The sequence below is a fragment of the Heloderma suspectum genome, chromosome 1 (genome assembly GCF_057233095.1).
Source record: "Heloderma suspectum isolate Gila_16-S chromosome 1, 16-S_ref, whole genome shotgun sequence".
NCBI lineage: Eukaryota > Metazoa > Chordata > Lepidosauria > Squamata > Helodermatidae > Heloderma > Heloderma suspectum.
Window position 1 is genome coordinate 194,693,395 of NC_139458.1, and position 26,804 is coordinate 194,720,198.

Sequence of the window (26,804 nt, forward strand, 5' to 3'; positions counted from 1 at the left end):
GTTGTTTGATTTTGATGAATATTTTTCCAGTGAAGTCATTATGAGAAAAGGTGAATATTACTCCCAAATTCTATCCACAAATAAGATTTCTAAGTGCTGGAATAGTTTTTAAATTCTGACGAAGTCCAGAACAAGAAGTTTCTGGTCACCACTGGCTACTACACATTGACTATTGTCAGAAGAGCTTTGGGGGCCCTGATGTTGTTTGAAAAGCTGGTTTGGGATTCATAAGTATAACTTGACTCTAGTTCCTGAAATTCTGTTATGGGAGTTCTGCAACCTCTCAGCAGACCTCAACAGGGAGGCAAGTCAGGAAAAACAGGAAGCATTGCAACATAAAAAAGTGGAATCAGTGCCTTTGTACCATCACCTTTTCACCTAGATTTCCAAAAAGAAGGCACAGACATCTGATTCCCTCATACTTCATAGCAAAGTTGTGGAAACCTTGGGCAGGGAGTGGGTTAAACCTACTAGGTAGTGGAAAGACTGCTGTATATATACTTCATTAAAAAATGATATATCAATTTAAGAAATCAGTGCTATTACTGTACTATACAATAAACCCATTGCTGGGTTTACCCTAATATATAACTAGTGGAGAATAGCCAGGACAATAGTATGGTCTCATTCTAAAAATTATAGAGAGCAAAATGAAAACAGAAGCCATGCAGCCAACCTGCCCTCCCAGTTCCAAACTCCCAACACCAATTTTTGCAGGGGAAGGAGTTCTTTCCACATAGCTACCATACAAAGCTGTTACTCTCAGTGTGTCATATGAAATCCAATCTACCACCTATGCAAATTGATGACTCAGAGGATTCTTGCTACTCTTATGACATTTATGTCTGATGCACAATATCAAACAGGTACAGCCTTCCTAACACAGCCCAAAAATAAGCTTTGAAGAACGCCAAGAAAGCTTAATTCGTTCTGTTCTGAAAGATAAAGGGCAAAATCCTATGCACGTTTAGCCAGAAAAAAGTCCTACAACTCCCACCATTCCTGAGCCAGCATGGCTGGCTGGGCAATGCTGGGAGTTTTATGACTTTTTTCTTTCTACACATGCATAGGATTGCGCCCAAAGTCACTTTATTTATTACCCTAGTTAGATACTTTCTTTAGATTTTGAATTGTTCATGTTTTTGTTACAAAGAATTAATGTGTGAAGACAAAAGTTAAACCATATTTTTTAACAGATGGGCATTATTTACAACAATACATGCCTGAAAGACAAAATCGCTATTCAGATTAGTAGAACTTTAATGTTCAAAAAATATTTATACTGCATTCTTTTGAAAATGAATTAGCGACTTGGATCCAAAAACCTATAAACAGAAGGGGGGAAAGTATTAGTGCCGTTCCGTGAACTCTTGAACAAGACTTCCCATGGTATGGTACCACAATATATTGGTGGGTTCTGTTACAGCATGAGAAACATGGTGAATGAGGAAGATACATGCTGTAGCATAAACCCTCTAGTGGGCCATAAAAAGGTCTTCAGAAAGAGCTTGGGTAAAGTCTTGGACAAGAACTTACACAAAATGGAAGAACTTCTCTGGATTTGGACTCACTTTTCTTACACAATACACTTCTACAGAAATAGCCTTTCCATGAGAGGATGCTTTCCACTAGCAGAAGGGTACCTCCAAGACATTTTACTTGATCATACAGGTGCTACATACAGTCAGGGCCAGAAATATTGGAACAAGGATAACTGTTTTGGCAGTTGGCCTCTGTACACCACCACATTGAAGTTGAAAGGAAACACACCCAGATGGGAGTGAAGTCAGGACTTTCAGCTGTAATTCAAGGGGCTTGACAAAAGTGGGGCACTAACCATTCAGGAAGGACAGCCAGTGGCATACACACACACCCATCATTGGTGGCTCATAAGTAATGGAACAAACCAATATCATTTCACACTGAAGGATTGCCTTCAATACCTGGATGAAAATCCTTTGCAGTCAAGGACTGCCTGAAGTCTGGAACCCATGGACATGACCAAATGCTGAGTTTCCTCCCTCGAGATGCTTTGCCAGGCCTTTACTGCAGCTGCCTTCAGCTGCTGCTTGTTTGTGGGTCTTTCTGCCTTCAGTCTTGTCTTCAGTAAGTGAAAAACATGCTCTATTGGGTTGAGATCAGGTGACTGACTTGGCCATTGAAGAACATCCCACTTCTTTGCCTTGAGAAACTCTTGGGCAGCTTCTGCTGTATGTTTCGGGTCATTCTCCATCTGCAATATGAAGCGGCGGCCTATCAGTTTGGCAGCATTCAGCTGAATCTGAGCAGAAAGTATAGCCCTATACACTTCAGAATTCATCCTGCTGCTTTTATCAGCAGTCAGGTCATCAATAAACACCAGTGATCCGGTTCCATTGGCAGCCATACATGCCCATGCCATAATACTGCCTCCACCATGTTTCACAGATTTGATTGATTGATTGTATTTTTATCCCGCTCCTCAGCCAAAAAAGGCTCCCGGAGCAGCTTACAATCAATGAACAGAGAAGACAGTCCCTGCCCACAGGCTTACAATCTAAAAAAGACACAACACACAAGGAAAAAGCAATGGGGAGGGGAGAAAAAAAGAATTAGATAAACTGTCAGCAGGGCTGGTGGGATGGCCCTGTTTCCCCCTCTCATCTCCCAAAGGAGGGGCAGTCCAACTGGAGCAGGCCCTGATGTTTCCTTGCCTGTTCCCTCGCTCCTTCTTCTTCCCCACAGGGCCATGTATGTCAGCCCTGTGGGGGGCGGGGGGAGTCCAACTGGAGCAGGCCCTGATGTTCCAGATGATGTGGAATGAGCTGTTCCTTTCCTTCTCCATACTTTTCTCTTCCCATCATTCTGGTACAAGTTAATATTCGTTTCATCAGTCCAAAGAATCTTATTCCAGAACTAGGCAGGCTTTTTTAGGTGTTTGCTGGCAAAGGCTAATCTGGCCTTTCGGTTCTTGAGCATTAGCAGTGGTTTCACCTTGCTGTGGTTTGCACCTTGCTGTGAAGCCTCTGTATTTACATTCATAAAGCTGTCTCTTGACTGTTAATGTTGACAATGACATTCCTACCTCCGCAAGAGTGTTCTTGACCTGGCTAGATGTTGTGAAAGGGTTCCTCTTCACCATGAGCAGAATTCTGCGGTCATCCACTTTAGTTGTCTTCCGTGGTCTTCCAGGCCTTTTGCTGTTGCTGAGCTTGCCAGTTAATGCCTTCTTTTTAGGATGTTCCAAACTGTTGTACTGGCCACTCCCACTGTTGTTGCTATCTCTCTGATGGGTTTATTTTGCTTCCTCAGCCTAATGATGGCCTCCCTCACTCACATGGACACCTCTTTAGACCTCATGTTGGGAGTTCCAGTGAACAGCTACAAAATGCAAATGTAACACTCAGAACCACCTCCAGGCCTTTTATCTGCTTGATTGGTCATGGGGTACCCAGGAAACAGGCCACACCTGGCCATGCAGCTGCGTGTCAGCCATTCCTTCCATTGCTTATGAGCCACCAACGATGGGTGTGTGTGTATGCCACTGGCTGAACTTCCTGAATGGTTAGTGCCCCACTTTTGTCAAACCCCTTGAATTACAGCTGAAAGTCCTGACTTTGTTCCCATCTGGGTGTGTTTCCTTTCAACTTCAATGTGGTGGTGTACAGAGGCCAACTGCCAAAACAGTTATCCTTGTTCCAATATTTCTGGCCCTGAATGTATATAGACGTAAGTTCGCAAAACATCTTTTCATAACTTGTCAGGATCCAGATTTACTGTCATAGTTATATTAAATTCACTGAAATCAATGGGTCTATTCTAAGTATGATTAAGTTTTGATCCAAACCATAGCAATCAGCAAGTATCACCGAAATAAAGTACTAATGTTGCCAAATAAGAGACTGTAAAAAAGGGAACTCAGAATTACCAAAGCTTAATAACCATATTGGAAACTGGAATTCTCAAGCACTCATGCAAATAGTTGCATGCAGAGAACAAGCAAGCCCATTACCTTCCTCCCCCTTCCATCTCTGAGAAGAAGAAAAAACATGTAAGAATGTCTTCCTCCTGGTTTCCATTATAAATAAATAAGCTAGCTTAAACAGAGCTTTCTACATTCCTATGAGAATTCAATTAACTTTATAAAAACTTTTAAAGGCCACATGCCCATATTATTCATGAGTATACAAGATCCTTGAACCAGTAAAACCAAATTAGCCTAGAAACAGGAAAGGAAACTGCATAAGGAATCAGTTTAAGATATGTTATTCCCTTGTTTCAACCTTTCAGAGAGATGCTAAAGCACCCAGTTTCCACACTGACTCCACAAGAACTGGAACAGCTTCACTCTGGAGGATTACCTAAATTGGGAGCCACCCCATTCAAATGTTTTCCAGTAGTAGGCCATTCTATGGAATTTAAAATATATCCCACCTTTCAGGGCACACTGCCCTCAAATGCAGTTTACAAGACCCTAACACACATAAAAATACAATAAAAAACACAACAAATGTTCACCTTCTGTGAAGATATGCATCACTTTCGACTCTCAAGATATAGAACCCAGAGCTTTATTCTAAAAATAGGGTTGGTAATATACTGAGCAGTAAACCTACAGAGGGTCTTGGAACACTTTTATTGCATCATTTGTAGCAGAGACTAACTGATCAGTAGCACTCACTCCAAGGAATGTACAGGATGGCAACATGCCTTATTTTCCTAGTTTAGTGATGAGGGAGATAGAGCCCAAATTAACCCATCCTAGAAATGTACTGACTTCATTAGGCTTTCCACTAAAGCTAACTTAAGGAGTTGCCATTGAGCAGTGGTTCTAAAATGCCTGCTAATAATGCCTAGTCTGCAATTCTGATACACACTTCATAACTGATAATTTGCAATAATTTTCACAATCAATCCATTTCCCACCTTCAACCTGACACCTTGCAAATACTCATACTGAAATCTTGTTTTCAGAAACACTGCCATGCACTGTCTAGGTCCTAGACTCCAGGATGATCATATTCCAAAATGCACAAGGCTCCTGTCCATGTCTAAGAATTCTAAAACATAGCAAAGTTCAGGACTGGAAGCTTTTCCCATCATTCCAGCAATGGAGAAAGCTACAGCTATGAAACTTCTGCCTTTGGTGCAGTCCCATTACTTCTGGCATATAATCAGCCTACCACTGAGTTTCAACCACTGCAAAAGCCCAATACTGTGTCCCATCTCGCCCTCCCAGATGGGGCCCACACCAGATATTTAGCAGATCCAAATATTTACAGAGTGCTTTGTTACTTACATTGTTGTTGCGTGTTTCAACAGCTGGAAATTTTCTGACAATGAACTTGACAGCTGATTCCAGATTTTTGTCAATCAGATATGATGGTTTTGCTTTTGGGTCTCCACATGCCTATAGAAGAAAATAAAAAGAAACTAAAAATACATTCTTTTCACCAAATATATAATTTTAGCTAATCTGCAATCAGAAACATCTTTAGCTTTTTAGTGAGGTGAACAAATGAGTGGGATTGTCACAGCTGGACTATGCAATGGGATACAGTACAGAGATGCTCTTCTACTGGAAGAAATGCATGGAAGTTTCAAAGCAGTTAGTGCAAAACAGCTGTGAAGGGGAAGCTCAGGCTTACTTCTAGTCAAAGTGTGAGGCAGGTTTGTCTTTAATTGCTACCATGTATTAGTGAAGCTAATCAACTGGTAGAAAACGGTGCTGGGCTTATTACATTATTAGTGTACCTCAGCCTTCCTCAACCTGGTGCCTTCCAGATATTTTGGACTCCCACCAGCCCCAGCCAGTGTGGACAATGGTCAGGAATCCTGGGAGTTGTAGTCCAAAACATCTGTAGGGCACCAAGTTAGGGAAGATTGGTATACCTTATCTGAAGCAAAGAACCATGCAATCTGTAGTTAACATTGGTTTCTCTGTAATTTCTCTAAGACACTGAACACCCAGTATTTGCTTGCTTTTAAAGGTAAATCAGGCTCAAATGTTCTAAAGAGGTAGCACTATGTAAATTACATTTTAACAAGGTTATTATCTAGGCACAACTTTTGAACCCAGAGCTACATTCAGTAAACTCTGGCCTACAAACACACCACAGCCCCACAGAGTTATTTCCACCACAGAAATCAAGTATTTATCTGGATTTTGTGTCCAGTCACATACCTTTGCAATCTGCTGGTGTCAGTTCGGTGTGCAGTAGGAGAGGTTAGGTTACCAGTTTTATTATTACTAGCACAAACAGCCATGTTAAAGGAAAACAAACCCAATGCCACATGCTATGTACATATCAGCTTGGTTACTGAGGCATGGCTTTCATTTGTAAATAGGGCTACTGATTAATCATATTTGCTGTGGGACAGAAATTAAGAGTGTTGGAAAGCCTGTGCCAAAAGAGGAGCTCAATAGATTGCATCTGATCCCAGGCTGAATGCTGAACATCTTTGCATAAATTTGGGTATTCTTGGTTATGTCTATTATTTCAATCATCTCAAATGAAGAACTGTAAATCTGTTAAAACATTACTAAGGGCGCAATCCTATGCACCTTTAGACAGAAAAAAAGTCCTACAACTCCCTGGCTGTGGAATGCTGGAAGTTGTAGGACTTTTTTTTGTCTAAACATGCATAGCATTGCGCCCTAAGTCAGCTATTACAGGATTCTCTGACTAAACAGCCAACTAACTATTTACATAATGAAGCTGTGCTGCCCCATTGCTACAGTAAAACTTTTCTAGAAGTCTGGTGATCTAACCTACAGTGAAGACAAGCTTGGACAGAGAACAGAGCAATGGTATACAGCTGAACTTTGTCAGAAGTATAATTAACGCACCAGTGTTATCTACTCAAAAGAACACTGTGCAGCAATTCTGTTTCTGTGCTTATATCTCTTCTTTGATACAAAATTCTCACTTAATAGAGAATCTGTGGTTCATGCAAACTATAACATGCTATGCATTTCTACACAACATAGTGAAAAGCCAAGATGGCAGTTTATTAACTTTTCTACAGTTGTGTTGTGGATTATAGAGACAGAAGTCATGGAGTATGAGACTGATCTGAAAGCGGGCAGAGGGAAGGTGAAAAAGCTTTGCAAACCTTCCATACTTGTCCTTGCTGGGGAAGCATTGTAACAAAAAAAGAGAAGATTACACATAAACAAAAGTATCTTGAATTCCCATAAGCATCATGTTCAGGAATGCAAACTAATACTACTTAACAAAGTTAAAGCTAAGTGCTAATATACTTAGATATTTCTACATACAGTCAGCATTCTAATAGGCACTATCTCTGTTACATATATATATGGTCCCCAAAATGTGTGTAACACCCATTTTCAGTGCAAAGGACGTATCACATCAGCTCCCAAGTCAACCATCCTGAGCAAAAGGGGTGAGGTAAAAGGGAGTTAACACTAGACAGCACATGCAACTTTCAGAAGAGTAGAGCAACTATCAGTGAAATGTTACATACCTGAAATAGAAATGGTAGCCAAGAATGAACATAGCAAGTAATCATTATAGCAGAATCCTAATGCTAACTTTATACAATCTGCTGTAAGAACTTCACAAAGATATCTATACTTAGGTTGGGTCCTTCCTAAACAGCTACTCAACATGCTTGTTTCCTATGTAGAACAAATACACTGACTACTATTCTTAAACCACTTACTCTTACATAGGAAGTACTTTTTAAAACTGAAATTACAATAATCTATGCACATTGGTAAACCACAGAAAAAGTAGAATAAAGTTAAAAATATAATTTGAATATAATTTTAAATTTCAGTTTGTCTAATGCTTATTCTAAACTGTCACTCAACAGTGAGATGCATTCTCATTTGCTTGGCTTCTCTAAGTGACCAGTCTAAAAGGCACTCTGTTTTGAGAGCGCTCTCTGTCTCTCTGTCTCTGTCTCTCTCTCTCACACACACACACACAAGCTTGCAGAATTAGTACAAAATAAGCACTTGTTACCCATTTTACCCTGCACAATTATGTGAACATGACCCTGGAGGTAGTTCACATCATTTAATTACAAACAGCTTCCAGGACATATTTATATTTTTACTAACCTTACTACATCTCTCTAAGGCATGGGAGGTTAATACCTGTCTCTCCTTGTGTTTACACTTTCTAAAACAGCGCCAAGGGGACGACTAAGGGAATGCAAAAAAGGTCCATCATTCAACCTTAATGTTACATCTTTCTTTATACTTTCAGAGGAAAACAATTTCACATTTAAGAAGACTTCTTTGAAAGTCACAAATCTGAGTTCTATGAAATTATTACTTTATTTCCAGACATTTCCTTCTGTATTCTGGCAAGATATATCAAGAAAAGCTGAAAATCACCACAGCAGATCTTAAACTGTGGACCAAACCTAGCTTCATGCTTCCTAGAGTGATTCCCTGGATAACAATGTCTCTTCCACTTCTAGCTACTTTTTCTAACAGATCTCATTGGGAATGACATGTCAGAAGTCAGGCTAATTTAACTACACAAGAGCCAGTTCAAGTGTCCAGGAAAAGCACATGGTGCAGATCTCAAAGGATTATATCACTGCTAAATGCAGGGGAAAGGATTACATATTTGAATTCCACAGCAAACCCTCCATATATGTGGCAGGGTAGCACATCTGGGGAAGAGTTCACGCCTAGCCTTCTTTCTGATGTACTTGCACATGGAAAGCTAGCACCACACAGTAGGGAACATGACAGGAAATAGGAAGGAAATGCTTATCAGGGCAATCAATCAATGCACAGTAGAGAAACTTCAGAAAACATGGACAAAATATTTTGTCAGTGTGATTTGTTAATATTACTTCTGCAGTCATTCTAAAATGGTGACCAGAGGATGTGATAAATACCCTGCCACTGAAAGGACCTTGGCTCTGACTTATTACATACTCATGATGAGATAAGCCCACTGTCTCATGGTTTTCCGAGGCTTATCCTCACCTACCGTATATCTTTATGATAGGTGAGGATGCAAAGATGTCTCCACATACAGTAAGCTTAACTATGTAAGAAAGGGAAAGGTGAGGAACGCTGATCAGTTTTGTCTTACATGGGCTACTAGAAACAAGTACATAAATATCATGAAATGCCAATATTGATAATAAATTGAATTACTATATTTCAGAAAATGCATTTGCGATTGCTTTTCTTGAATCACATGGCTCTAGTATGCTGCTTTGGCTCTGAGCTTCAAGCAGCTTCAGAGGTAGAATACAGCATTCAAAGAATCTTTCATGATATCTACAAATTATCTTCAATGCCTGACACCTGCAACAAGTACTCCGATAAAGGAGAAGACTATTGCCATCCTACAAAGAAAATGCCTTTCTAGAAACTTATTGCTACCTTCCTATTGCTAGCTTCAGGTTATTTTCCTCACCGATGCACTACATTTACAGTGCACACCTATATGTGTCTACTCAGAAGTAAGTCCCTTTGAGTTCAATAGGACTCACTCTCAGGTAAGTGAATACAGAACTGTAGCCTAAACTCACTATTACCATTGCTTATTTATTTACAGCATTCTTACACTGCCCATCAACAAAGGTCTCTGAGCAGTTTACAAAAGTTAAAAGGTGTTTTATAAGTTCAAAATCTTAAGATGGCAGCCTCATAGGATAAGCAGACACATAACTGTGAGGCTGTATTCAACCAAGTGAAACTATGAATCCCATCTAGCATAGTATTGCCTACTTACTGACTGGTAGCAACTCTGCTACCTGAGATCCTTTTATTGAGAACCTTTTAAAGGAGACTGAACCAAAAGTCTTCTGCAACCAAAGCATGCGTTCTACTACTGAGCTCCCTCCCCATTCTTTTATGACCACTAACAACAGTGAGCCACAACCACCAAGTATCATGAAAGCCCAAGTGTACAGCTTTTACCAACCATATCGCTTACCAATGCACAAAGTGATCCAAAAGGACCGGCACAGAAATGAAGGCTGAGTCTGAACGATCAGCTGGGGAAACAACTTGGTAATCCCGGTCGCACAGCCAGGATTACCCTAATTATCCGCACCACAGACTGCTGTCTAGTCTGAACCCAGTGCAGGCATAGTTCATTTTCGCCCACTCTACAACCCATCCTGCAAGGCTTGGGTGTAGGGTGGGTAAAAATGAAATACGCCCACACCAGGTTCAGCCAACATGGTGTATTGGCCCCAGGAGCGTAGCCAAGTAATTTGTAGTGTTAGAGGGGCCTAGAGATCCATAATGCTTGCTTAAGTTTATTATTGTTGCAATTCCCTTGCTAGTAAGCCTCTGAGCAAATGAAGATGATTCAAAGGGCCAATAGCGTGGCCTAGCACATTCTATACTAATGAGTGAGAGTGTTATCAAGCAAGTTTGTTTACAGGTGGCTGTGCTGAGAACCAAGTGCTGTTAGTTTATGCTGAGAATGAATGCTACAGGGTGCTTGTTGCTGTTATACTGCTAACGTGTATTGTATACAACCCATTTGACCCAATGACCACAGGTACGCCTGTGTGCTGTAAGTTACCCAATAAAGTCTCCTTGTAAGTAAACTTTTGAATCTGATTTATCACTATCTTGGCACCTCTAACCTAGGAGTTCAAAGCCCATGGCCGGGGCAACACACATTGCAACCCACAACATGGCGCAGGTAATTAGGGTAATTCTGGTCACATGACCGGCAGGGTTGGGGGAAACTACCAATGCTGTGTTGTTTCCCCTGCTGATCATCTGAACTCAGCTGAAGTGTTATGTAAACATCACTGCAATACTGTTAACTGGTCTCTGGAATCCAACCATATCACCATCAGGGCCAGACACCAATGCTCCCAACCAGGGTTGGACAGATCAGTCTATTTCTGATCCATGTCAGTTTTGCATGTGTTAATTCAGAAGTCCCTTCTATCCCATTTCTGCATCAATCTGGGCATTTTTTTTTTTTTTAAGAAACACAGAAATGTGCAATTTCCCCCACAAATTATACATTTAATCCTAAAATACTCAAATTATATTAATTTTATCTTAAATATGCATTTTGGTGCAGTTTTGAGCTGAGAACAGCATTGCAAAGTTTGGAGAAATGTGAAAAATGAAGGATAACTGCATTCCAATCTGCGTTTTGAGTTCAGGAAGCACCAATCAGGTTAGTTTGCCTAAAAATGTGGACAAATTGAAATCCTTGAGCATTCCTGGGAAAGGTCACAAAAATATTAGGTATTAAAAGAAATTAGGGGAAAAGGAGTTAAGGAGATGCATACCACAATCCAGATTAAGATTTCTTTTCATTGGATGTACACAGATGCTGATGTGCTATAAGAAAAATGGATTTTTCCTTAGCTCATTTATTATTTGGCAGTATTAAAAGCTATTGGAATGACTGATGATATGGAAACTAAGGAACATACAATGTAATATCAGGAATCTTCTGCAGTTTAGAACCTTGGGATTTCCTGAATTTTCTGTATATATTTTTATAACCTGAGATATGTTAACAAGTTATACTTCCAGGCAGCCAAAAACTAACACATTACTTGAAAATCGGCAAACAAGAATCAAGAGCCACACTATGTCGAGGATATGCTAATATTTTATGTTCCTGATCATCTTTATGCATGGTAAGGAATATCAATGACTTCAAGGGAAGGAATCTCCCAACAGATTCAAAAGCTGCATTGAATTAAAGAAGTAATGATCAAGATTAGCCACTGAACTGTGAGCTATGAAGAAAATGTAAGTATCTGCAGCTTTTGCTCATGAGCACATTGTGTTTCAGTCCAACTCAATTTGGACCGCATGGGTTGATCTGTGGCAACTAATAAGTGCTTTGGGGCAGATGTATATTTCTACTGATAAAATTATGTAGGAATCACTTTTTGGCTTCAAAAGGGCCCACAAAGCAATTTACAATTTAAAGACTTTAAGTTTAAAACAATATCATACTAACAAAGAGATTAAGAAGATGAGAAAAACTATCTTTAAAATGAATGGCCTTTTGTTTCTCTAACTCTGCTGGGCTGTTAGCATGGCATGACAGCCCACTGTGAGTTATTTAACCCATGGGGAGGCTCTAGCACATGTGGCTGTCATTTTGAATAGACAACCCCCCCTTGGGGGTTGTCGTACAGTGCAAGCCTGGCAACCGTGAGTTATGCAAGCATTAAACAACCCTGGCATAACCCATGGTCTGCTTGTTTAACCCTCACATAACCCACACTCACCGGGTTCGCACAATAAAACAATCCCCAAGCAGGGGTTGCATTTGGCATGGAAACAGCCTTGGTCGCCCTGTATGATGACCTATGTTGGGAGAGACATGGGGAGTGTGACCTTGTTGAGTCTCCTTGATCTCTCGGCTGCTTTTGGTACCATCGACTATGGTATCCTTCTGGGGCAACTGTCTGACCTGGGAGTGGGAGGCACTGCATTGCAGTGGTTTCACTCATACTTGGAGGGTCGCCTCCAGAAGGTGGTACTTCGGTGATATTGCTAGGCCCCATGGACTCTCCAATATGGGGTTCCACAGGGGTTGGTTTTGTCCCCCATGTTATTCAACATTTACATGAAACCATTGAGTGCGGTCAATCTGGCGTTTTGGAGTGCACTGTCATCAGTATGCTGATGACACGCAGCTGTATTTCTCCTTCTCATCTTCTTCAGGTAAGGCTGTGGATGTGCTAAATCGGTGCCTGGCTGTGGCAATGGACTGGATGAGGGCTAATAAAGTGAAACTCAGTCCAGACAAGACTGAAATGCTGTTAGTGGATGGTTCTGCAGACCGGATGGAGGGTGCTGAACCTGCTTTGTATGGGGTTGCATTCCCCCTGAAGAAGCAGGTTTGTAGCCTGGGGGTCCTCCTGGAGCCATCTTTGTCACTTGAGGCTCAGGTGACCTCAGTTGCATGGAGTATAGAATCAAAGAATCATAGAATAGTAGGGTTGGAAGGGGCCTACAAGGCCATCGAGTCCAACCCCCTGCTCAATGCAGGAGTCCAAGTCAGAGTACCTTCTACCAACTTCGGTTGGTGGCCCAGCTACGCCACTATCTGGACAGCGATAGCCTGGCTTCAGCTGTTTATGCTCTGGTAACCTCCAAGTTAGATTACTGCAATGCACTCTACATAGGGCTGCCTTTGAAGACTGTTTGGAAGCTGCAGCTTGTGCAAAATGCAGCAGCCAGACCGATAACAGGGACCAGAAGGTCTGAACATATAAGACTAATTCTGGCCTGCTTGCACTGGCTGCCTATATGTTTCCAAGCCCAATTCAAAGTGCTGGTTTTGACCTATAAAACCCTACATGGCTCAGGACCACAGTACCTGACAGAACGCCTCCCCCGGCATGAACTAGCCTGTACACTACGTTCTGCATCGTAGGCCCTCCTCCAGGAGTCTCCTACGAGAGAGGCTCGGAGGGCAGCAACAAAAAGAGGGCCTTTTGGGTGGTGGCTCCCCATTTATGGAATAATTTCCCTGACAAGGCCCACCTGGCACCAACACTGTCATCTTTTCAGAACCAGGTTAAATCTGCCCCTCTTCTCTCAGGCATTTGGCAGCATATAATGAGTCTCTGATTGTCTCTGGCTGATTGTTTTAGGTATACATTGTTGTTGTGTGTTGTTTGTTTTATGTCATTATATAAAATATAAAAACCATTCACATAATGTATTTTAATGGTTTTTAATTTCTGTGAAGTGTCCAGAGAGCTTCGGCTATGGGGCGGTATAGAAATATAATAAATGAAATTAAATATGTGATCTGGCACCCATGTGCACTGCATCTCATCATGGATTAAATAACCCATGACAACCCACTGTGTGTCGTCCAAACCCAGTCTATGATTGATTAACACAACAGGTGATAGAAGTTTCTAAAGTACAGGTTTGCAAATAGCTACTCACATAGTTGCCTGTGAAAAATATGAATTGCAACTAGGCAGGTATACTGAAGTTTATGGCACAGGGGGCCATATTACACCACTCACTAGTCTTGCTGCAAATGGGGAAGATTTCTTTTGTCAGTGAGTTGTTCCCAATAATTTGGACAGACATAAAAAGAGGACAGACAACCAAAGGAGTTCAAGAATACCCAGATATGCTTTTGTAAGTAAGAACAGAGTTGGTGTCCCTCTACCACCTTTTCAGGCGGTCACTATACTAGAAACTACTAACATATGAGAAGACACACTAATAAAAGCATGTAGGATAGTACCTGTTTAGATTTATTTCCAAGGGTGCGTAAGCATTTGCTTTGGAAAAACAAATCCTTTAAAGAGTGGTATGCAGGGACTTGTTTACCATTCTTAGTTGCAGGATTAATTCACAGCAAAAAAAGGCAATGTTTGCTCTCTTTGCACAATGGCCACAATCCAAAGAACCACACATTTAGCTCCATGCTTCCACTGGAGCTTCTGACTTGCTTCTGCCAAGTACAGCCCATACACTATGGGGCAAACCACATGCAATTCGGTTTCAAAAGAAATTTGTCATAAGGCATAAGGATTTGCTGCTGTTAAAATATATAATCAAAATCATTAGCCTGATACATTTATCCCACCGCCACACCTAAAGCAGGTCTTGGCAGATTGAGGCCAGTGACAAATCTATTATAAATAAGGTCTACAGTTTAAAATATACCAATGGCTGCAGTATATCTAATGAAAAGTAACCAGAGCCTTATTCTATTCCATTTAAAATGCTTTCTATAAATCTTGTGTCTTATTAGCACTGCCTTGTTCATCAGAAAATAGGTATGAAGTAAGACTAACAACTCAGAATACTACTTAAAAAAATAATTTGTGCTACACAGGCAAATTGCTTTCCCACGTAAACCAGGAATCCTTTGGTATTCCAGAGCAGATGTACTTCTTTCTCCTATACTAACAATTGCATATCATAGATCTTACCTTACTTAGTCAGAGGGTTTAATATTTTCTTTGGTGCATACAATCAGACAAGGAAACCAGCATATAAAAGCCACTTGTATATCTCCAGCTAGGTTCTCTCACATGAAATACATCCCAACCACACGGGCTGACATAAGTAGCACTAGAGCAAATAACATTTTATACTTCTGATGTTGGGACACAAATCTGAGTAGAAGAAATGGGCAGATCCAACGGCCTTGAGCATATTTCCAGGAAGCTACCATACTAATCACTATCAATTACCAGTTTCCACAAAATACATAATGGATTCAGTAGGGGCAGGGCTTTCTTCTATTTTGGTGTGGCAGAAAGGCTGGTGTTCTAGCCCTGCTTCCCATACCAAGAAAAGGCAGCTGGCTACTGTCTCACCTTTTGCTGGTTCACATTAGTTAATACTGCAGCTCTGAACAGTTTTAAAATCACAACTGCCTTCAAATGTTGTATAAACGCACTGAAAATCTCAAACTATTTTTATTTGTTTATTTATTTATTACATTTCTATACTACCCAATAGCCAAAGCTCTCTGGGCAGTTCACAAAAATTAAAACCAGAAAGTACAGTGGTTTATGTTTATAGTTGCAAGAAAAAAGAATCAATGTGCCACCACAAATGACTTGAGAATTGTATTTTAGACTGCAAACTTAAAGCAGATCAGCTCAAGTCACCAGAGAGGTCTATCAGCAAAGAATCTTGTCTTTGGGAAGGAGCCTGCAGTAAAGCCACTTCATGAAATTAAATGGGCACAATAGCTATAGGTTATTCCGAAAGCCAACTGAAAAATGTACCCTCCTGCAGAAGCAACACACACACATTATTGTGGCTTTGATCTTTTCTTAGAAAAAAAGAAAAGAAATATCAGTATCACCATCCATATTCAAGACCAACTGTCCAATACTTAAAGCACTGTAGAGACAAGATAACCTCACAGAAACCTACTTCTGGTGAGAATAAGATCTAACATGCACATCAGAATTTCTACCTGAGTCCTATACTTCAGCATAAAAGACTATACTGGCCATTTCACATTTTGACTGACCTACAGACATTGCACAAGATAATACCTCCTGGAAAGTCCCATTAGTAATTCTGTGCTTCCTATATATGATTGCTTCTACTGTTCAGAATTCACCAGCAGTTAGTGAAATTGATAAAATAGGTGCTCCTAAGCCCACTGAGTGCACAGAACACGGCTAAGTTTCATTCCTAGTTATTCAAACGAGACAAAGGCCACATTTGGAGGATCGTAGATGCCCACTGTAGACACATGCACCGCCCTTACCCCAGCCCTCCACCTGTTGCATGCCAGCTTCAGTGTGAAGATCCTGCTTTCCATTAGGCCAGAATCCAGTTATCTCATTACATCTGAACTAAGGAACTCTGGCATAATGTCAGTGAAAAAGCTGGGGAAATAAACCAGAATAAATCAGGATCACTGACCAGAGTAAGTCAGGATCAATAAGTCAGGTTTGTTAACCATCATTAAGCCAGAGCACCTAGGTTCAGACATAACAAGGGATAACAGGGGACTCTGGTTTAATGCGCACTAGCTTTAGTATGAAGATCCCGAGTTGGTTTACGATCATCCTTGGATGATCATCCGAATGTAGCCATTGCATCTGTCTCCTTTCAAATAAGGTTGATACAGAAGTTGTCACAACTGTCAATTTCTAGGGAACATATAGCAATGTATTCTGTAACAGCCACTTCATTATAGTATTCCCACTTTGTTTCTCTATTCACTAAAAACAGGATGGTTTTATTTCTCTTATATATTGCAGCTGAACATAATGACGAATAGAGATAATATTAGCCAAAAAGACAATGAGCTCTTGCACCTAGCAAATTCCAAACTCTATTGTTTTAGCTAGTATACAAACCAGAAGCAACTTGAGAGGCAGGAACTGAAAGGGAGGGGGAGATCTCCATTTTAGGTCAAGAGTAATACTCATATGTACATATAAAATAGGGATGAATTCGAAACATTCATCCAGCCAAATTTTTAAATTACATCAGAGTGAAAGTCTCCAGTCAAAATCAATGGGGCTTTAAAGTGCTTAACTTCAGCAGGAACATTAACACTGATCAGCTGTTATTTCCTCTTTTCAAAAAACCCTTAACCAATTCATCTAACCACACTACCACATATTGCCTAGTAACATTCTCTTGTAAATTTAAAGAACCCTCTCAAAACCCCACCCACCAGATACACACACTCATGGGTAGTGGAGATATAGACTTTCCTCCTGCAGGAAACAAACTATGTGGGAAGCAAAGAAGTACTCTGAAAACTACAAGCCTACTCTGGCTGTCCAGCATTTTCCTGTTTCAAGAAGGGTTTTGCAACAGTGTAAGAAATAGCAGACTGCAGTATTCAGAATCCCATCAATGCCTCCCTTTCTGCTACATCTACCAGACCACACCAGCAAGACCCACTGAAAGCCACTGCTTCAAGCAGTGGTTCCCCAGTTACCATAGTGATGAGGACTACATAAAAAACTAGATACAAAACTGAAATTAGCATTAATTCCAAAATGCGTTTCCAAACTGGTTGAAAGAGAATTGTGTTAAACCCAGCCATTTATGTTGTCTGTTATTTCCTACTCAACATTTCATGAACTTTTTGCACCTGCAATTCTGGTGGAAGTTATAATGAAGTCATTAACCAAATATAATACTTTCGAACTGTGGTGATGGAGAAGACTCTTACAAGTCCCCTGGACTGCAAGGAGGTCAAATCAGTCAAAGGAAATCAACCCTGACTGCTCATTGGAAGGACAGATACTGAAGCTCAAATATTTTGGCCACCTAATGCGAAGAGAAAACTCACTGGAAAAGACCCTGATGTTAGGAAAGATTGAAGGCAAAAGGAGAAGGGGACGGCAGAGGATGAGATGGCTAGATAGCATCACCAATGCAATGAATATGAACCTGAGCACACTCGGGGAGAGAGCGGAGGGCCGGAGGGCCTGGCGTGCTGTGGTCCATGGGGTCACGAAGAGTCGGACACGACTGAACAACTGAACAGCAACAACAAGGCTAACTTCAGTCTTATATGTCTTGTCTTTCTTTTTTTACTATAATCCCTGTTATCCACAGATGTATCTTAAATTTATAGAACAAGAGTACATGGTCAGGGTCTCTTAACAGTTAAGGAATATAATAAGGCCCACAATCCTGTACCCACTTTCCTGGGAATAAGCACCACTAAACTCAATTTTGAGCACACAGGAAGCTGTCTTACACAGAGTCAATACAATTGGTATTGTCAACATTGACTGGCAGTGGCTCTCCACGGTTTCAGGCAGGAATTTTTCCTACCCTGCCTGGAAATGCCAGGGGTTAAACCCAGGACCTTCTGCATGCAAAGTATGTGGTCTTCCACTGAGCTATAGCCCAGCCCTGAACAGATAAGTATAGAGTTGTGACTTGCTGGATTTAGCTAGTCCAGCATTGTTAGCTGGACAATCCAGCAGCCAACAGGCACTAGAGGGTCCCCCAGAAATCGGTTAGTGACCCAGATTATAATCTCTGCCTTCTGCCCACCCCTGCTTTTGAAGACCTGAAGTCTTTTAACCAAGCCAGTGTGCACCTTACATAGCATGAAAAAGCAAAGACTCTGACCATACCAACATTTACAAAAATAATACTATACAATGTCAAGGAAGCTGACAATGCATTTTTTACTGGTAAAAACATTCAACCAGGACTGCAATCCTAAACACAAGCTTATTTAAATCAATTGAACTTAACGTTCAGGTAAATATGCTTTAAGATACACATCCGACAGGCGTAAAACATTTTTAAAAGACCAGTATCCTAACTACAGTTGAGACACACCGGTAATTTCAAATACGTACTTTAAAGGTGGTTCGCAAAGTATATATGTAGTAGATAAAATAATGAACAAAAAAGTCCTCACTGGGTTTGGCTTTTTTTCACTTTAGCCTCAATAATTTGCAGTTCAAAATCCACCGAACACCGCTTAGTTGTTGGAGTTGTGGAGGGGGGGGAACAACACTGATTTTTGTAATAGGTTCATACTGTGGCTTAGTGGTCAAATGTCACCATGAGCTCTCCAGCTACTGTTTGAAGCATAACCTGTCAAGAATCTCTCCTTTCACTTTCCTTTGTGACAATGTCCCCCCCTGGCTGGGGGGTAGTAATAACTGGAACAATCAGAAGGAACAGCTGCTATTTAATCCTTCAGCACAAATGCTCCCTTAGCGAACAACCTACCCAATAACGTTTTAGCTCAAAAGATGATACAAGAGAAACAACAATTACAGTACCCCTTTCATTATTATTGGGGCAACTAGAGTAAGAAGAGGCTATTTTCTCTCTCTCCCCCTAGTTGCATGACTCACAAGTTGGATGAAGAAAAGTACAGGCTTCATATACTCTGCAGGGGATCTTCCCCATATATATGGAAGACATTTTTAATTACATATTAAATATGGAGTGCAGCTACGCTCCTCTGACACCCCCCCCCCCCCACACACACACCTTTTAAAAACAAACAGGAGCTGGAGTTTGATTTGGGAAAAGGAGTTTCCCCGACAACAACCTTCGCCTCCTCCCCTTTCGATGGGGCGACCAGATGGATAAAACCAGATGGTGCATCCGGGCCAATCCATATTTGCACCCCCCCCTTTCTCTTCCTCTCTTTCCGTAAAGGAAATGGGATATAAATACATACATACATACACACGGGTTGGTTTTCCGTTGCCGCCTGGGCCTCCGCCCCAACGCAAAACAGTCCCCACACCCAGCAGGCCTCGCTGACTAAGAGGCAGCCACGGGGTTGGGGGAGCGGGGGACAAGAGAGCCTTCGCGGCCGCCGCCGCCGCCTCCTTCCCTCGAGGCGGCCGGGAAACCGGCGCTGACGATGCGAGCCAGGTAGGCCGCGCCAGGCCGGATTAATACAGGCGCCGGCCGGAGCGCGCCTGCCGCCCCAAGCGAGCGGCGGGGGAGCCGCGCTCGGATCCGGACCCGCCGCCGCCCCCCCCCCCGCGGCCGGGCCCGCGCACCTTCTTGATGTTGTAGAGGCGAGTGAGCATGCCGACGCCGCGGTCGTGGAGGATGGTCAGCTTCTCGGCCAGCTTCTGCTGACTGGGCTGCAGCACCGAGCGCGACATCCTGGCCGAGGGGAAGGAGGGGGAGAGAGACAGAGGGGAGAGGGGAGAGGCCGCCGCCGCGGGCTGCGGGCGGCTGCCGAGGGAAAGGCGGCGGCTCCGCGCTCAGCCCGCCGCTCGCCCCCCGCCTCCGCCGACGCGCCGCCGCCTCCCCCGGCCAGGCCCTCCGGGCCGCGCTCACACCGCCTCCATCGCCCGGCTCCCTCCTCCTCCGCGTCGCCCCCCGCCGCCCGCGCCGGTCCCTCCCGCGGCCGCCCCTGCCAATCTCGGGCTCGGCTAGGCGTGGCGGCGGCGGCGGCGGCGGCGGAGGCTCTACCCCGGCCGCTGCCCACGGAGAGGCCGGGCTCCTCCGCCCCACGTGACGCGGCTCTCTGCTGCCCCCCGCCCGCGGCGGGAACGGAGCAGAGCAGCTTCCGCCTCGACGTAACGTGGGCAGAGTCGGGGTGGCGGTAATCACGCCCGGCGGGCGCTTCGGCGCGGCCCGAGCTCGCCTTCCGCGCTTGCCCGCAGTTTTAGGGCGCTGTGCGTGCGCGCCTCAGCCTCCCCCCCTTTCTCTCTCTCTCACACACACCAGCCTTCCCCGACCTGATGCCCTCCAGATGTTTTGGGCGGCAGCAGCCAGCGTTTCAGGCCGCACGGGCTGGGGCTGGTGGGAGCTGAAACCCAAAATATCTGGAGGACACCAGTTTGGGGAAGGCTGAGGCACACTAGCACTGTAATAAGCCCAGCACTGTTTTCTGCCCGTTGATTCGCTTCGCTGATACACGGCGGCAGTCAGGGGCGCTGCTAGGTTCTGAAAAGATCCGGGGCACGGGCCCAGAACACAAATTTGCATATTTCTTGGTTTATTTACCATGTTTATATACTGCTCCACATCAGAAGATTTTGGAGCGGTGAACAAGATGATAAAAGAATAAAACAGCAGCTTAAAAAAGTTAAAACGTTTAAAAAAAAAAAGGAAAAAAAAAAAGACAAACACCAGCAAAGTGGAATTGAGCAAACCACAGCTGGTGGTGCAAGGAAGGCCTGTTGAAAAAACAATGTCTTCAGGAGGTGCCGGAAGGAACACAAGGTTGGCGCCTCTCTGACCTCTAAAGGCAGGGAATTCCACAGGAAGGGGGCCACCACACTGAAGGCTGTGGTATATATGTATGTCATTGTCCTATATATATATATATATATATATATGACATATATATATATATATATATATATGTATGTCTAAGCGCATGTCTAATATATGTGTGTGTGTGTGTTGTGTGCATGCAGTGTGGTTGCATGTGTGTACAGATTACATACATACATAAGAAGTGTGCACTGACCCCCCCACCCCACTTCAACTGAGACCCCAGTTCAGCATTTTGGAAAACATCCTGCTTCTGCTCTGGCCAATTTGTAGTAGGACCACTTCAGCTCAGCACCAAACCTGAGTCAGGGTTTGGAAAAATGAGTCTTTCTGCTTTCTGTTGACTACCATGGGAAATTAGAAAAAAATTGTAACTTTTTTCTCTTGGTCAGAACTGGATGATAATGTCAGGCATAGTAGCCCCCTAGAAGGGGATTACACCTGCCCAATGTCAGAAAAATAGGTGCAGGGTTTATATTTTGATTTTCTTTTAAGGGGAACTGCCAATAATATTTTAATTCCTTAAAAGAATTGGATACACATTTCAGGATTCATTGCCCCATCAGAGGAGATCATGTCTGCCAAATTTCAGAATGATAGCCACAAGGGTTTTTGTGCAAGGGTGGCCTTGACATTTTGAGGTCTCCAAAAGAGGACATACTTACCTCCCTATGTTCCTTGTGGACCATTATTCTGAAAATTACAGACAGCCTACAGTTGTCCCTAAGTAAGAAACCAGCAAGGTTTCAGAAGGATAGGTGCAGCAGTTTATGTGGAAAGGGAGTTCTCCAGTTGCAGGGGGAGTGATTTGCTTTCCCTTCCATTCACCCCTTCCCTGATAGTTTTTGGGTATATTTATATGAAAATGCACAGGTCATTAGAGGTGTACCCCAGGCAAGAAACCTGCAAAGTTTCTGAAGGATATACATGCATTCTAATTTAGAATGACTAGAATTTATTTACATTTCACCCGTGTCAGCAGCAGGGGAACATGGGTGGGAAAGTGCTATTGCACTTATGTCCTGCTTGTGACTTTCCTATGGGCATCTAGTTGGCCACTGTGTGAACAGAATGCTGGACTAGATGGACCTTGGTCTGATGCAGCTTGGCTCTTCCTATGTTTTTAAATAGAGAGTGCCTCTGAGCATGTGCAGAATGTTTTTCTTTCACCACTGAGCACTTACATTCTCCCCCTACCAATTCTATCCCCCTCCATGCAACCATCCCTCCTCATCCTACCATCCTCCAGCAACTCTTCATAAAAACTGATGTCTTGTTTTGTGCAACTCCTCTGTACCTCCTTGTTATGCACAAGCTCTCATTATATCTTCCTCCCCATAACTTCATTTGTGCCAAGACTTCACCAGGATTCAGCCAATAAGTCTGTTTTCAGAACTAGAGCTAAGTTAAGGAGAAACTCTGAGCGTGCACTAGGTGCCTTTCCCTCACCAAAGCTAGAGTTCATGCAAAAAAACAAACAAACCCCGAACCCACAAATGACAAAACATTCATAGGACTGAGCTAAAAGGGTAGTCAGTTCATTAGATGGAATTGGGTAAGCACTGTATTAAGCCTGCGGTACCGTGCTCACAACTCAGGGCTTATTTCTGAGTAAACATGCAGAACATCAAGGTGCAAACCTCCCTGCAAAAGTAACTTGTGCTGGAATCCTATGCACACTTTCCTGGGGGAAGCCTCATTAAACATAATGGGACTTCTCAGCAGGCATACATAGGATTGCATACATTAGCAATATTTATCTCCCCTTCACTTAAAAAACAAACCAAAGATTCCCTTTTTAAAAAAATAAAAGCTGTCTGTTCAGAGGAACATAGGAAGCTGCCTTGTACTGAGTCAGACCCTGGGTCCATCTAGCGCAGTATTGTTGATACCAACTGGCAGCAGCGGCTCTCCAGGTTTTCAGGTAGGATTCTTTCCAGCCCTACCTGGAGATGCTGGGGGTTGAACCTGGGACCTTCTGCATGCCAAGCATGTGCTCTGCCACTGAGCTACAGCCCTTCCTGTTGCTGGATAAGGGCAACTGACAAACAAAACAGCCCCAGTGTGTTTCTCTGCAACCGTGTGAACCCACTCTTCTCAAAGACTTGAGTGAGGAGAAGGAGAAAAAAAACACCTCTTGTCTGTTTGTATAAAGTCAATTGCCGTTCAGAACTTCTCTTGCCTGCCGAAGAGAATTCTCTTTAAGAATTCCCCAAGATATGCTCTGGGTGGAATAAAGAAGAGAAAGAAAGAAAGAACAGGATAGGGGAAGGAAGAAGAAAAGAAGAATGGTGATTGGAAATGTGGGGGGGGGGGTAGAGAGAATTCCCTAAGCCAAGTGGCTCCTTTCAGGGAGGTAGTACTTGAGAGGAATTTAGGAGGCTATCCAGGGTTTGCAACCATTGCAGGTACTTAAATTAACTTTATGAGGTGAAGTGGTGGAGGGCTTTTTCTAGCTTTTTTAAAACTGTAGAACCTGTTTAAAAGCCTTAGCAGTTCCTTGATCATGATGCCACATAGTCCTAACCCTCCTTTTGGAATAATTTGAGTTCTACAGCTATTTAGGAGAAATTAAAGTGGAGGGGGAGAAAGAAGTTTGTGGAGGCTGATTGGATCCTTTACTGTACTGAAGCTACTAAACTTCTGCAGAAGCCAAAGTTTCCAGTTTGGGGCAGTAAAATCAGGTACTGTGTGAAATACCAGGATTTCACATGGAGCTCTTTCTTCCCTTAGTTCTCCCTCTTCAAAATTTCATTGCAGGCAACCTCCCAACAGTGAGCATGTAAGAGCAGAAAAGAAAAGTAGGGGGAGAGAGGTTTTTTGCTCCTCAAAAAGAAAAACAAAAAACCGACATCAGAGATTAGGGATAGTGATCTCCTAATGGTCACCTTAAACACGTTCTGATTAGGATCTCTAATCCCCTGGGTGACTTGACAGTTTGTACTTTTTGTTTTAGACTTTGAGAAAAGGAAACTTTATGCATGGCTAGCGCAAAAGCCACTGGACCTAACTGTCTGAAATTTGGTAAGTTGAGTCAGCTCCATAGGGCCTGCTAGATCCCCAAATTCCATGAATTTATGTGGAAGCTCAAAGAAATTATAGCTCTTTACTTTCTTGGAAAAAGCAAATGTTGCCAGTGGCTAGCACAAAAGCCTCTAGGCCTAACTGTCTGAAATCTGGCAGGCTCAGTTAGCTCCATGGGGGCTACCAGGTCGCCAAATTTCATGTATCTATTATACAAACTAAAAAAGTTATGGCTGTTTTTGTTTTCCAATACAAGTCAATGGGAAAATGTAAAACAAAATGGCAATTAGGACAGCTCAAAAGATCTGGGGGCCATGCTCAGGTGGCCCTTCTCTAAAGATGCCCCTGGCAGCAGTTAAAGACAAACCTACCTCACATTTTGACTAGAAGTATTTGTTTCTTTAAAAAAACATCTGGAGGGCACCAGATTAGGGAAGGCTGATACACACTCACCCTTACATACTTGGGTTGTTTGTAAATCCTTTATATGAAACTCATGTCAGAATTTAACCACCACGGTGGGGTAAAACTTTTTATGTGGGCCAACAGAAAAGTCACCGTGCAATCCTGTACAGCTACTCAGGAGTAAAACCTCTTGTAATGGGGCTTGCTCCCAAGTAATTCTTACTGTCATAGGGGGGATGCCACTCAGGAAACTAGATGAGAACTTTGTCTTCTTAAAACAAGACGAGAACAGAGATGAGCCACTCTTTACTCCACCCAGATATAGTTAGGTCTATTGCCACTCGGTGACTAAACCATATGGTAACACTCCTTCCATTTTATTTAAAGCACAAGTGGGCAACCCTTGACTGCTCTCTGTCTGGCCCCAGAGTTTTCCCCACTTTCCCCAAGTGCCCAGCTGATCAGGATACAAATTGTTGTTTCCTCACTACTCAGTAGAGGGAAACCAGCAATCTTGATCAGGATTGGTGGGAGTCAGGGCAGAGGAGAGACTTGCTTGAGCAGGAGAAAGGTTTTAATTCCCCCCCCCTTCCAACAACCACATTCCCAGGTAGATTGCACTCCTCCCAGCTTGCCAAACAGCTGTGTGGCAGGGTGGCAGGAGCACAATTTCATCCTGTTGAACTGGAGAGGGCTGTGCCATTCTCCACTGCAGCAGGGAGATCCTTTGAAAGCCAGTATCGTGCTGGCCCCCTTCATGGATCACTGCCTTGTTGTGGTGAAGGGGCTTGCGTAACTCAGTGAAGCCATAAGCTATGCCGTGCAGGGCCACCCAAGACGGACAGGTCATGGCAGAGAGTTCTGACAAAATGTGGTCCACTGGAGAAGGAAATGGCAACCCACTCCAGTATTCTTGCCAAGAAAACCCCATGGAACGTATCACAAGGCTAAAAGAGATGACACCGGAAGATGAGCCCCTCAGGTCGGAAGGTGTCCAATATACTACTGGGGAAGAGCAGAGGGTATTTCCAAGTAGCTCCAGAAAGAGTGAAGCCTTTGATTGTGTGGATCACAACAAACTCTGGCAAATTCTGAAAGAGATGGGGGTACCAGACCACCTTACCTGTCTCCTGAGAAACCTGTACGAGGGCCAAGAAGCAACAGTAAGAACCAGACATGGAACAACCGATTGGTTCCAAATTGGGAAAGGAGTACGACAAGGCTGCATATTGTCGCCCTGCTTATTTAACTTATATGCAGAGTACATCTTGAGAAACGCCGGGTTGGATGAATCACAGGTCGGAATTAAGATTGCCGGGAGAATTATCAACAACCTCAGATATGCAGATGATACCACCCTCATGGCAGAAAGCGAAGAGGATCTCAAGAGCCTCTTGTTGAGGGTGAAAGAGGAGAGTGCAAAAGCTGGTTTGAAACTCAACATTAAAAAAACGAAGATCATGGCATCTGACCCCATCACTTCCTGGCATATAGAAGGGGAAGAAATGGAAGCAGTGACAGATTTTATTTTCTTGGGCTCCAAGATCACCGCAGACGGTGACTGTAGCCATGAAATTAAAAGATGCTTGCTCCTTGGGAGGAAAGCTATGGCAAACCTAGACAGCATAGTAAGAAGCAGAGACATCACCTTGCCGACAAAGGTCCGTCTAATCAAAGCTATGGTTTTCCCAGTAGTAACGTATGGCTGTGAGAGCTGGACTATAAGGAAGGCTGAGTGCCGAAGAATTAATGCTTTCGAACTGTGGTGCTGGAGAAGACTCTTACGAGTCCCCTGGACTGCAAGGAGGTCAAATCAGTCAATCCTAAAGGAAATCAACCCTGACTGCTCATTGGAAGGACAGATACTGAAGCTGAAGCTCCAATATTTTGGCCACCTAATGCGAAGAGAAAACTCTCTGGAAAAGACCCTGATGCTGGGAAAGACTGAAGGCAAAAGGAGAAGGGGACGGCAGAGGATGAGATGGCTAGATAGCATCACTGATGCAATGAATATGGACTTGAGCACGCTCCGGGAGAGAGCGCAGGACAGGAAGGCCTGGCGTGCTATGGTCCATGGGGTCACGAAGAGTCGGCACGACTGAACGACTGAACAACAACAATTGTGCTGGCTGTCACCTGTGGGATCCCAACTTTCAAAAGATGTTTCTCTCCTTGATCTTTGTGCACAGGGAGAGTTGGTTTAAAC

The 26,804-nt window shown here is 43.1% G+C and overlaps 2 protein-coding genes across 5 annotated transcripts in view; one reads left to right on the top strand and one right to left on the bottom strand.

Moving 5' to 3' along the window:
- NCKAP1 (NCK associated protein 1) overlaps nucleotides 1-20,384 on the bottom strand; it is a 73,011-nt gene extending 52,627 nt beyond the window's left edge. For 2 of the 4 annotated variants that reach the window (XM_084815352.1, XM_084815331.1), the window contains exons 1-3: nucleotides 20,296-20,384; nucleotides 19,939-20,109; nucleotides 5,279-5,389 (exon numbers count right to left, since the gene is read on the bottom strand). In XM_084815352.1, coding sequence (XP_084671478.1) covers nucleotides 5,279-5,389; nucleotides 19,939-20,046 — 219 coding nt within the window. In that variant the 5' untranslated portion in view covers nucleotides 20,047-20,109; nucleotides 20,296-20,384. Of the gene's footprint in view, nucleotides 1-5,278; nucleotides 5,390-19,938; nucleotides 20,267-20,295 lie in introns of those variants that run through there. The other 2 variants (XM_084815321.1, XM_084815341.1) reach the window with 2 other exon arrangements.
- DUSP19 (dual specificity phosphatase 19) overlaps nucleotides 19,713-26,804 on the top strand; it is a 37,669-nt gene continuing 30,577 nt past the window's right edge. The window contains exon 1 of the mRNA XM_084815380.1: nucleotides 19,713-19,807. Coding sequence (XP_084671506.1) covers nucleotides 19,797-19,807 — 11 coding nt within the window. The 5' untranslated portion in view covers nucleotides 19,713-19,796. The remainder of the gene's footprint in view (nucleotides 19,808-26,804) is intronic.